At 40.7% G+C, this 12,126-nt stretch overlaps 1 protein-coding gene across 2 annotated transcripts in view; it reads left to right on the forward strand.

Annotated features, from left to right (window-relative positions):
* Positions 1-12,126, forward strand: part of PREX2 (phosphatidylinositol-3,4,5-trisphosphate dependent Rac exchange factor 2) — a 212,528-nt gene that overhangs the window by 125,606 nt on the left and 74,796 nt on the right. For both annotated transcript variants that reach the window (XM_038766581.1, XM_038766580.1), the window contains exons 26-30: positions 6,945-7,124; positions 9,664-9,758; positions 10,504-10,586; positions 11,115-11,205; positions 11,703-11,831. In XM_038766581.1, the coding sequence (XP_038622509.1) occupies positions 6,945-7,124; positions 9,664-9,758; positions 10,504-10,586; positions 11,115-11,205; positions 11,703-11,831 (578 nt within the window). The remainder of the gene's footprint in view (positions 1-6,944; positions 7,125-9,663; positions 9,759-10,503; positions 10,587-11,114; positions 11,206-11,702; positions 11,832-12,126) is intronic.

Below are 12,126 nucleotides of genomic sequence, written 5' to 3' on the forward strand. Positions count from 1 at the left end.
AATCTCAGTTATTCCTACCCCGTGTTTTTCTTCACGTGCTTGATGAAATTACTCTAGGCGAAATATACAGTAGGGTGCAACCCAGTGAAGAATGCGCTTCTCTTTGTTAGCTTTCATAGACCCTCTTTTCTCGCCATTCACTCAAGGGGAGGTTCAGTCCATTTCATGTCAGAGGCTTTGCTACTTTTTCCAGGATCTGTTGCATCCCTTCTGTTATCTGAGAGTCACATATCATTGGCTCTTTGTAAAACTTTCCATGCCCCCCGCCCCAGCCTTCTCCCCCAATACACATTTACCCCTTTGCTACAAAAAGTCAGGGAATGTTTAGTTTAATTTGCTTGATGCTGGGACTAGCGTGGCACCCTGTGCAGGAGAACATTTAAGGACTTTCTAGACTGTGAGACCATTGTTGGGTAGGGATTGTCTCTGTCTGTTGCCAAATTGTACTCTTCAAGCGCTTAGTACAGTGCTCTGCATACAGTAAGCACTCAATAAATACAATTGAAAGAACGAATAAGGTAAGCTTTTAAATCAGAAAATAAAGAGCTGGAGGGACTTCCAAGAACTCTCTGGTGGCAGCTGGCTGCTTCTAGGCAGGTGAGTGATCAATTCCTCCCGGAACAGAGCATGTCTGTTCATTTGCTCTATTTATTTTATTTTGTTAGTATGTTTGGTTTTGTTCTCTGTCTCCCACTTCTAGACTGTGAGCCTGCTGTTGGGTAGGGACTGTCTCTATATGTTGCCGACTTGTACTTCCCAAGCGCTTAGTACAGTGCTCTGCACACAGTAAGCGCTCAATAAATACGATTGATTGATTGATTGATTTGTATGTATTTATTACTCTATTTTATTTGTACATTTTTATTCTATTTATCTTATTTTGTTAATATGTTTTGTTTTGTTCTCTGTCTCCCCCTTCTAGATTGAATGAATGAATGAATGAATGAATTTGCTCAAGAGTTCCAGAGCTGGAAACTCTGTCACTTTCTGCATTAGCCTATTCTAGTGTTCATTCACCTTGATCAGTTAATGAGATTTATTGAACGCTTACCCTATGCGGAGAGTACCATAGCCAAGAATTTCTACCTTGTGTTCCAGTGAAATCTCTCCAGTCTTAATTTAAGCCCACTTCCTCTTACTGGATCCTTTGTGGTGATGGAGAGCAGGTGGGATCAAGAGCTTTTTAAAAAATGCCCACCCATATATTTGAAAACATCATAAGTCACTCCTTAGCTTCTGCGAGGAAAGCAATCTCAATGCCTTTAACCTTTCCGCAATTTTTTTCCATCCTTGTAATGATTTTTGCCTCTCATCTCAGGGCTCTATGCAGGTATTCTAAAGTTTGGTGTCTGGACTTAAAGTCCAGCGCTTAGTACAGTGCCTGGAACATAGTAAGTACTTTACAAATACCATCATTATAATAATAATTATTATTATTATTAGAAGGGATTTGACTGTGCAGAGGACTGCATAGCAGAAGGATCATTTCCTGATTCTTTCATGTCATATGCCCTTCGTTACCTCCCAGAACCAAGTTGTCAGTTAATCAATCAGTGGTATTTATTGAGCACTTAACTATGAGCAGAGCACTCTTTGGAGAATACAGTATAAAAGAGTTAGCAGACACACTCTCTGTCCACAACAAGCTTACAGTTTAAAATTAGTCTGTCAGTCCATTGTTTTTATTAAGCACTTACTGTGTGCAGAACAGTATAGTAAGTGCTTGGAGAGTGCAATATAACAATAAACAGACACATTCCCTCTCCACAACAAGCTTACAGTCTAGAGTTGTCATACATAGTAATGCTCTGCGACAACCATATCCAACTTGAAGAAGGTATTGACCCCCAGTTCACTTTCCACTTGAGAGATTTTCCCTTACTCTATTTTTCATGTGTTTTTTTTTTTACCTAGAATATTACTTTGTGCTTTTCCCCGTTGGGTTTCATCCTGTTGTTTTTTAAATTTTTACAATTAGTCAAAGTCACTTTAAAGTTTACTCTTGTCTTCGAAGGTGTTCGCAGCCCAGCCAATTTAATACCATGCTCCTGAATATATGGGTCTTGTAACATGCTGCTGAAATGGTTCATGTTATATAAATGTCGAAATATTCATTAGTATTCTAGGGTTTCTATATAGGTCACCGTATATGGAAATCCAATTTCCATAGTAGTTGTATTTTTTTAATATCGGCCTAATAGTTTCTCTGAAATTGTGACCAATGATTTCCACTGAATATTCTTTTTCCCTGGCTTCTGCATTAATTTTTAATTTAATAAGATGACCAGTGAGCCAGTTTTTGTCTCAGTACATTGGTACAGTCTTCCATGTTCAGAAAAATTAGGAATTTGGAAAGCAGTTGAAGAAACAGAAAGCTATTTTTAAATGGTGGTTACTGGTGAGCTGTGTCTTAGAAATGACCTTCTGGCAGGAAAGTAGACATTTTGTGACATGTCAACTTTCGCCTCGACTTTGGATAATTTGGAATGTTCTGATTATCATTGGAGAGGACTGGAGGGAATATATGAGTTTGACTTTTGTGCATGGAAATCTTGCTCACTTTCAAAAAACAGTTTGAATCTTATGTCTTCTCTTCTAGTTCTGCTAATCATTTAATTTTAGATGCAGGATACTCTTTGAATAGTTTAGCATGTTGAATATAGCAGTTGCTCAAAATAAGAACTGCAATATTGTTTTTGAAATGATTTGGCTTCCCTGTTGTAAAGAAGAACTAATTGTGTTAATGAAGGCAGATTCTTGATATCAGACGGTTCCAGAAGAATCTATTTAAAACTGTTGAACGTTGGGGTCTTATTTTCCTCCACTGGATTATTATTATTATTATTGTTATAGGAACTTTTACAAGGTTATTTTGCATGCTCTTGAGACAGATAAACAAGTAAATACTTGAGGAAACTGGTTTTGTCTGAAGCATAAAATCGAGCATGACGCAAACATCTGCAATGTAATCACTTTTATAGTCTTCCTCTTAAGGTGCCTTTGTATCTCATCCTCATCGATGTTACTACTGCCAACGAGGACCCTAAACCTCTTTCAAAAAGTGACAGTTACCTTTGTGATGAATTACTCTTGTCGAGATAATGACGATAACTATTATTATGATCTTTGTTAGATGCTTACTATATGGCAATCACTGTACTAAGTAAGCATTCAGGTATGTTCAGGGTAATCAGATGAAACACAGTTCCTGTCCCAAACAGGGCTTACAGTCTAAGTACGAGGGAGTAGGATTTAATCCCCATTTTACAGTTGAAGGAACTAAGACATAGAGAAGTTAAGTGACTTTCCCAAGGCGACATAGCAGACAGCTCCCAGAGGTAGGATATGAGCCCAGATCCTCCGACTCCTAAGCCTCTGGCTCTTTCCACAAGCCAACATTGTAATGGGAATTTGGCAATGCCCATTGGAACTTGGAGCCCCACCTCTGGGTGGGTTCCTTAGAGATTGAGAGCAGCCCTGGCACCTAATCCTTGAGGGCAGATAAAGGGCAGAGTCTAGGGAAATAGGGAATCTGGAGGAGAGCAGAAGGTGCTGCCACTGGAGAAATTAGAGCCCTTTATCATTTCTGACCTGGAGTCTTCCCTTTGGCCCCTTGCTGGCAGCTGCTTCCAGATGTTGCAAGTCAGGCAGAAACTCCTCACCCTGGGCTTCCAGGCTGTCCATCCCCTCGCCCCCTCCTACCTCACCTCCCTTCTCTCCTTCTCCAGCCCAGCCCGCACCCTCCGCTCCTCCACCGCTAATCTTCTCACCGTACCTTGTTCTCGCCTGTCCCGCCATCGACCCCCGGCCCACGTCATCCCCCGGGCCTGGAATGCCCTCCCTCTGCCCATCCGCCAAGCTAGCTCTCTTCCTCCCTTCAAGGCCCTGCTGAGAGCTCACCTCCTCCAGGAGGCCTTCCCAGACTGAGCCCCTCCCTTCCTCTCCCCCTTGTCTCCCTCTCCATCCCCCCCATCTTACCTCCTTCCCTTCCCCACAGCACCTGTATATATGTATATATGTTTGTACATATTTATTACTCTATTTATTTTACTTGTACATAGCTATTCTATTTATTTTATTTTGTTAGTATGTTTGGTTTTGTTCTCTGTCTCCCCCTTTTAGACTGTGAGCCCACTGTTGGGTAGGGACTGTCTCTATATTTTGCCAATTTGTACTTCCCAAGCGCTTAGTACAGTGCTCTGCACATAGTAAGCACCCAATAAATACATTTGATGATGATGATGATGATGAAGACCAGGAATAATCCCAATACTAGCCATCCAGCCTAAAAAGCTTGGAGGAACTGTGAAATGGTGGCCCTCTTGGATTCTATCTTCACATACCATCTACCATCCAACAATCAGTCAATCATATTTGAGTGCTTACTGTGTGCAGAGTGTTGTACTAAGCGCTTGGGAAAGTACATTATAGCAGAGTTGGCAGACACGTTCCCCAGTCACAAGGAACTTACTGTCTCGAGAGGGATTTTCATCCCTAATTTCCCTTCTATTAACCCTTTTGGGCCTCCTTGCCCGTGAATTTAGCCAATCCCCTCTCGAACCTGCTGACAGGTTCTGCTTGCCCAGCTCTCTGGTGAGAATGAAGTTTTATTGTTGACCTTCCCACTGGGTGAAGAAGACATGCAAAGTGATTTCGCAAAGGATCCTCCTTCCTTGTCTGTTCACCCACTCTTAAACTTAACGATTCCTACCTCCAAAGCCTCCATCTGTGTACCTTTTTCTTTCTTACTCTGCTGTTTCCTCTCCGCTGCCTTTCTCTCCTTGTTTACTCCTTTCCTTTGACATCATTTTGACTTATGTCCTACTCTCCTTTTACCGATTTCCTGGGGTCATGAATCTTTCTGCATTCTATCATCCCCCTTTCATTTTCCATGTCCCTTTCTTCGTCTCTCTCTCTCTCTCCTCTTTCCTAAGACATATTTTTGTTTTTCTTTTCCATTTTTCTAAGTTTTCCACCTCCGTAAAGTCTCTCTGCACTCAAGCTGGGAGTTAGGTTTTTAGAGAAGGACCAGAGATTTCAGGGCTAGTGAGGATGAGGAGAGAGTTCAACTAGAGAGATTTCGGCTCATAGATAACATTTTCGGGATGTTTCTCACAACTTTAATCCTTGATGCAAAATTTAAATGTGCTCTACCCTTTTCCTATCATCAGCAGGACCTCTTTTTGCATCCTGGCATGTGTCTCCTAAGTAGTAGAGCAGCAGGATTGCGGCAGTAACAAATGAAAAGCAAATATGAGGCTACAACTCCCAGAGCCTTGGGACAGTGTTTAAACTCAGCACCATGGCTGCCAATTTAAAAGACACAAAACACACCAGGGACCTCACAAAATATATACTACTGCATTACATCTCCGTCCATTCTGATTGCAGTAGAATAGACAGCATGAAGTGCTGGTCATGAGAATTAATATAGAAGTCACAAGAGTTTGTTATGTTGTCTTTTTCTTGGTGCTGAGAAAATAGACAGGTTATCTAGCAAGGTATTTAAGCCTCTGCCCCTAGAAAGAAATCAATCATATTTCAATCAATCATATTTATTGAGTGCTTAAAGCATGTCCAATACCGTACAAAGAGTTTGGGAGAGTTCAGTATAACAGAATTGGTAGGCATGTTCCTAGCCCACAACGAGCTTACAGTTTAGAAGGGAGACAGGAATTGATATAAATAAATTATGGATATGGACAGAAGTTCTGTGGGGCTGAGGGAGGGGTGAAAAAAGGGAGCAAATCCAAGTGCAAGGGTGGCACAGAAGGGAGTGGGAGATGAGGAAATGAGGGCTTAGTCAGGGAAGGCTCTTGGAGGAGATGGGCCTTCGGTAAGGCTTTGAAGAGGGGGAGTGTGATTTTCTGTCAGATATGAAGCGGTAGGATGTTACAGACCAGCGACAGATAGATTGTTCATTTGCTTCAATTCTTGAAGTCTTCCCTCGGGCTCCCTTTCTCGTTCCTTTTGATTTTAATCTCTTTCCCTAGCACGCTTTATGGGGTGAGTTGGGTGCTACAAATTAACTCTGCTATAATGTACTCCCCCAAATAAATACCAAATACCTTTACTAAAGAAGATAGGAAGTGTCTTTTCCCTTACCATTCCCTGGGAAAAAACGTTCTGTTAAGATATTCATCAGCTCTCTTCTCCCCTACGTTGGTAGGCCAGGTTGATCCAGGGGTAGCCCCGCTTGTGGAAAGGCAAATAGACACCTGTGTCACTGCTTCCCTTTCCTTCCCACTTCCTCCCTTTCCCTGGGATTTATCCCCAAGCAAGGAGACTGATACCATAATCAAGGTGGAATAGGATAAATTCTTGGATTAACGTAGAAGCAGTTTGGATGGAGAGGAAAGGGCAGATTTTAGCGATGTTGTGAAGGTCGAACCGACAAGATTTAGTGATAGATTGAACATGTGGATTGAATGAGAGGGTTGAGTCAAGGATAAAACCAAGGTTATGGGCTTGTGGGACCGGAAGGATGGTGATGCTGTCTACAGTGATGGGAAAATCAGGGAGGGCAGGATTTGGTTGGGAAGACAAGTAGTAATAATAATATTTATTAAGGACTTTCTTTGTACAGAGTACTATACCAAGTGCTGGTGAAGAATGTAAGGGTGGGAATTAGATATGGTCCCTGTCTCTCTGAGGGGTCACAAACTAAAAAGCTCCCTATGGACTCCACTATACTACTGATCATGGTGTTGAGCTTCTCACAGGACGCATTCCCCTATAAGAATTGTCTGTCACTTTCAGACGTGCAAATCGTATGAAACACATTTCTGGTATTCTACCAGTTTCATTTGGTTCCAAACAAGAGGGAAGAATATCAGAGAAATATGTCTCTACTGAATTTTGTCACACAGGTTCATAAATAATGCAGTTATCATCAGACAGTTTTGAAAAACTGTACTTACTTTGGGGTTTTTATCACATTGCAGCCTTCTGTCTTCAATAACATATTCTCCCAAATTGGAACATAAAACATCCGAGTCCTTAATCCCCACTGACAGTGACAATGAGAAAGGAGAGAAGAATGGCAAAAAAGTCTGTTTTAATGTAGCTGGAGACGAGCAGGAAGATTCAGGTCATGACACTCTCAGCAACCGCGATTCTTACAGGTAATTAACTCAGTTCTTTTCTCGGGTCTCAGTCCGTTGGCAAAATGAGGGCAGAAGCATGTACTTGGGAAGGTTTTTTCTAATTTATCCTTGGTCCAAAATCCTTGGACCAATGGAACCGCTTCCATTTTTAATTGCATATTTGATTCATTCAGTTAATGTATTTGTGGGTTGGGGCATTTCATGCTGATAATTTATCTTCAGATTCTGGGCTTGATGTCATTGCTGAAAAGTGCAATGTCACTGGTAGTTTTTTCTCTGTCTATTGATTGTAATCCAATCAATCAACCAATATTACTAATTGAGCACCTATTTTTTTGCCCAGCCATATGAAGCAATTAGACTGTTCCAGAAGCAAAAATCACAGACTATGTCCTCAGGTGGTTTACTGTCTATCAGCAAAAATCACAGACTATGTCCTCAGGTGGTTTACTGTCTATCAGCAAAAATCACAGACTACGTCCTCAGGTGGTTTACTGTCCATCAGCAAAAATCACAGACTATGTCCTCAGGTGGTTTACTGTCTATCAGGCAAACAGGCAAGCATGAATCTTCCTCCCTTCAAGGCCCTGCTGAGAGCTCACCTCCTCCAGGAGGCCTTCCCAGACTGAGCCCCTTCCTTCCTCTCCCCCTCGTCCCCCTCTCCATCCCCCCATCTTACCTCCCTCCCTTCCCCACAGCACCTGTATATATGTATATATGTTTGTACATATTTTTATACTCTATTTTATTTGTACATATCTATTCTATTTATTTTATTTTGTTAGTATGTTTGGTTTTGTTCTCTGTCTCCCCCCTTTTAGACTGTGAGCCCACTGTTGGGTAAGGACTGTCTCTATATGTTGCCAATTTGTACTTCCCAAGCGCTTAGTACAGTGCTCTGCACATAGTAAGCGCTCAATAAATATGATTGATGATGATGATGATGATGAATTAGTCATAAATAGAGGGTACGCAGATATGCTTTAGGATTAATTTAAAAAAAAAACTGTGTGGCACAAGTATTCTTCATAAACTCATTGACCACAGTATGCAAAAAATGCAAAGTTAAGATTCTTTAGCATAAGCATTGCAGCATTTCTGTTGAATTAAAGTGCCTATCTAAAGCATCCCAATATTGGAATCATTTGAATGCTTTTTTGGTGATTTTTTTTTTCAACTGTTTTCAAGCTTCAAAATTCAGTGGTAGTGAAAACACACCGAAGGGGCCGAATATACTGTAAAAAGAGCTTTTCTGAATGATCTCGTGTGTAGCAGAAACTGTGAACTAGGTTCATTATGAAACGCGTTGCCATTGTAAGAATACCCTCTGGTGGACATTGTTGAATTCTTCGAATTGTCTGCTTTTTTCTTTACCTCGCACTCAGCAGCGTGAGTAGACCGACGACTGCCCGTTAGGGTAAGATGAATGAGACTTGACTTTTATCGTAAATAAAACAGCGGAAACTGAGAGTCGGGACTCCAGATGAAACTACAAGCGCAGTTCAGGATCCAAATTCTGCATCTTTTCACTTACCTTGCCCTTTTAGTGTCTACTGCTAGAGATGTGAACGCTAAATAAAAATGGATGAGCAATTTCAATTTGATTGGACTTCCCATTCAAACAGCCAACTATCTTCTATAGTTGAAGAAGTTAATGTATTTGCGGGTTGGGGTATTTCATGCTGAGAATTTATCTTCAGATTCTGGGCTTGATGTCATTGCTGAAAAGTGCAATGTCACTGGTAGTTTTTGACTAGATATATATAGTCAAACATATATATATGTTTGTACATATTTATTACTCTATTTTACTTGTACATATCTATTTTATTTATTTTATTTTGTCAGTATGTTTGGTTTTGTTCTCTGTCTCCCCCTCCTAGACTGTGAGCCCACTGTTGGGTAGGGACTGTCTCTATATGTTGCCAACTTGTATTTCCTAAGCACTTAGTACAGTGCTCTGCACACAGTAAGCGCTCAATAAATATGATTGATTGATTGATTCTAGTTTTCTAGAGTAATTTTTGAAAGCTTTAGGATAGAAGAAACTCTTGCCCATCTAAAAGAAGCAGCATGACAGTGGCTAGAGCACAGGCTTTGAAGTCAGAAGGTTGTGGGTTCTAATCCCAGCTCCGCCACTTATCTACTGTGTAACCTTGGGCAAGGCACTTCACTTCTCTGTGCCTCAGTTACCTCATCTGTAAAATGGGGAATGATACTGTGAGCCCTATGTGGGACAGGCACAGTGTCCAATACGATTTGCTTGTATCCAACCCATTGCTTAGTACAGTGCCTGGCATGCAGTAATTGCTTAACAAATACTACAATTATTATTAAGAGATGTTAGGACATTTGAAATATTGAACAGACAGTAGCAGTGGCATAGGATGAGAGGTCCTCAGAAAAATTGGTTTACCTAATTGATGTAAGTGGGAAATAAACAGAACGGCCTAAGGGCTACTTCTAGGTCATAGGGGGAAAAGTCAGAATTGGTCCTGGTGTCTTTTAGACTTCAGGAAACTCTCCTTTAATAAGCCGTGCCATTGTGTTTTTCCAGCGACTGCAACAGCAATAGGAATTCCGTCGCCTCATTCACTAGCATTTGCAGTAGCCAATGCAGTTCCTACTTTCACAGTGATGAAATGGACTCGGGTGAGTTCAACAAACCATCTACAAATTGTTACCTTTGTTCTGGAGGAGACAATTTTCGGAGATTCATTTGGTTAGTTCGTGTGCATGGGATTTGTTCTCTGCTCCAGGCTCGGAGGAGACAACGATATCAACTTTCCCTCGAGATTAAAGGGCTATCTGCTTTTAGAGTACTTCGGTATAACAAACTGTCAGTTCTATTGCTGGTGCCAAGCCCTGGGAGAATCAGACCTGCACACTGTTAGACAGAAATTATAGGTTAAGCGAGGTGTGTTGTATTCAGACACTTAGGGAATGTTGGTTCACAGAGGTTGACTTTGAAACAGCAAGTCGTGACTCCTGAATAGGAGAAGTTATATGAGAGAGACAACGTTCATTCATGCAAATGAACCAGGAATGGCACATCAGAAAGAATCCCATGTCATTTCAAATGTGCAAATGTTATATAAACCATGTTTTGTCACCCTCACTGCTCAATATTAAAGAATGTATCTTACGTTTGAGGGGATTATAAGCACACAGCTCCAGGGTTTTTTTCTTAAAGCAATATCCTCACACCAAATTCCCTGCCTCATCAAGAGGTTGAGTTCCAAATCAAGAATTAACTCAATGAAATTTTTTCCATTTAGTTGTACTAAACGTTCATAGCATAACATAATGGTATAGTGGCTAAAACATTGTAATTAATTTGATCAAACGTGTATCAAGCACCCCCCAAACAGTAATTGTGTTTGCTATTAACATCCAGGTGATGAACTTCCCTTGAGTGTTCGCATTTCTCATGACAAACAGGACAAGCTACATGGGTGCTTGGAACATCTTTTTAGTCAGGTATGCTTGAATTGCCAGCCCTTTTCTTTTCTAGTATTCATTACAAATATTACCGTCCTGAAGGCGCAATTTTGTATCTTGAGCTCTTTCAGGATACTTAGGAAACATATTTTCTTTTTTTAAAAGTGCAAGAATTTCCTAGTGTCCTTAAAATCGCTTCACCCTACTATACTATATTTTAATGACCAGCAGCCAGTTCTGGGGAATAGAATTTTAGATTCCTTTCACAATCTCTTTTTATCAGAGTTCAGGTATCTTGTGCTATTTTGGAAGTGTCTAGACCCATCATTAGATTTTTTTTTGACTTCCATACATTACTTTTGTGAGGGAGAAATATATGCTTAAGTATCTAAAAAAAATCATCACAACTGAATTCCAACTTCCATGCTATTACTATCTCCAAGAATAGAAACTTCAGTCTTAAATTTTCTGCTGGAATTGGCATTCCTTATGGTTACTGAGAAACACAGTTGAAAAAGATTTGCCCGTTAGGAGAATTTACCCTTCTGAAACCTCTGCCACTAACAGGTGGACTCAATTACCAATCTCTTGAAAGGACCAGCTGTAACTCGAGCCTTTGAACAAACCAAGTTCTTCTCACCAGGTCGGGGATTACAAGGTAACATTTACAAATGACCATTCAACCCGGCGGCGGGTGGCTCCAAAGAGTGCAGAGAAGAGGCTAGAAAATAAATACACGTTGCACTGTGATCCTAAAGGCAATCTGGAATTTCCTAGTCTTTTAAAAGCTTTGTTGTTCAGAGCTCCATGAAATCACTTCACTATTTCTTGTCTTCGAATCTGTTAGAAAACATTACACACACACAAACTAAATCTATCAGTCACATGTCTAAATTCTTACTGGAGCTTTGAACTTGTAAATTGACAATGTTACAGGTTAGCAGCACTTCATTCTAAGTGCACTTTATTTAACATTACCCTGAAATTGCATTACGCTCTCCTATTATTGATGGAATAAAAAGCAGTGGTCTGAAAAATAATTTAAGAAGGTAGGAGGACAGTAGAAATCAAACTACTTCATCCTAAAGGGAGCTGGCATTTTGCAGTCCGTCTCTGAGAACACTAAACTGAAGAGACTTCTTTGCCTTTGTTCAGAGTTTCAGCAGGAAATGGAACCCAAGCTAAGCTGCCCAAAAAGATTACGCCTTCACATCAAGCAGGATCCGTGGAATCTTCCCAGCAGCGTCCGGACTCTTGCACAGAACATCAGAAAGTTTGTGGAAGGTCAGGATGAAAAGCAAAGAGCAGTCTTCTGTAATTACAAATTTTAAAACAACCCACAGCCTCTGGGCCAAAAACTCTAAGGGACCCTAGGGGCTGGTTTTTTTTGGTGAATATCGTATAGGCAAAAAGGAGGGAAGAGGGGAGAAGGATGAAAAGCAAAGAGCAGTCTTCTGTAATTACAAATTTTAAAACAACCCACAGCCTCTAGGCCAAAAACTCCAAGGGACCCTAGGGGCTGGTTTTTTTGGTGAATATCATATAGCCAAAAAGTAGGGAAGAGGGGAGAAGGATGAAA

The sequence above is a fragment of the Tachyglossus aculeatus genome, chromosome 25, assembly GCF_015852505.1.
Source record: "Tachyglossus aculeatus isolate mTacAcu1 chromosome 25, mTacAcu1.pri, whole genome shotgun sequence".
Lineage (NCBI taxonomy): Eukaryota > Metazoa > Chordata > Mammalia > Monotremata > Tachyglossidae > Tachyglossus > Tachyglossus aculeatus.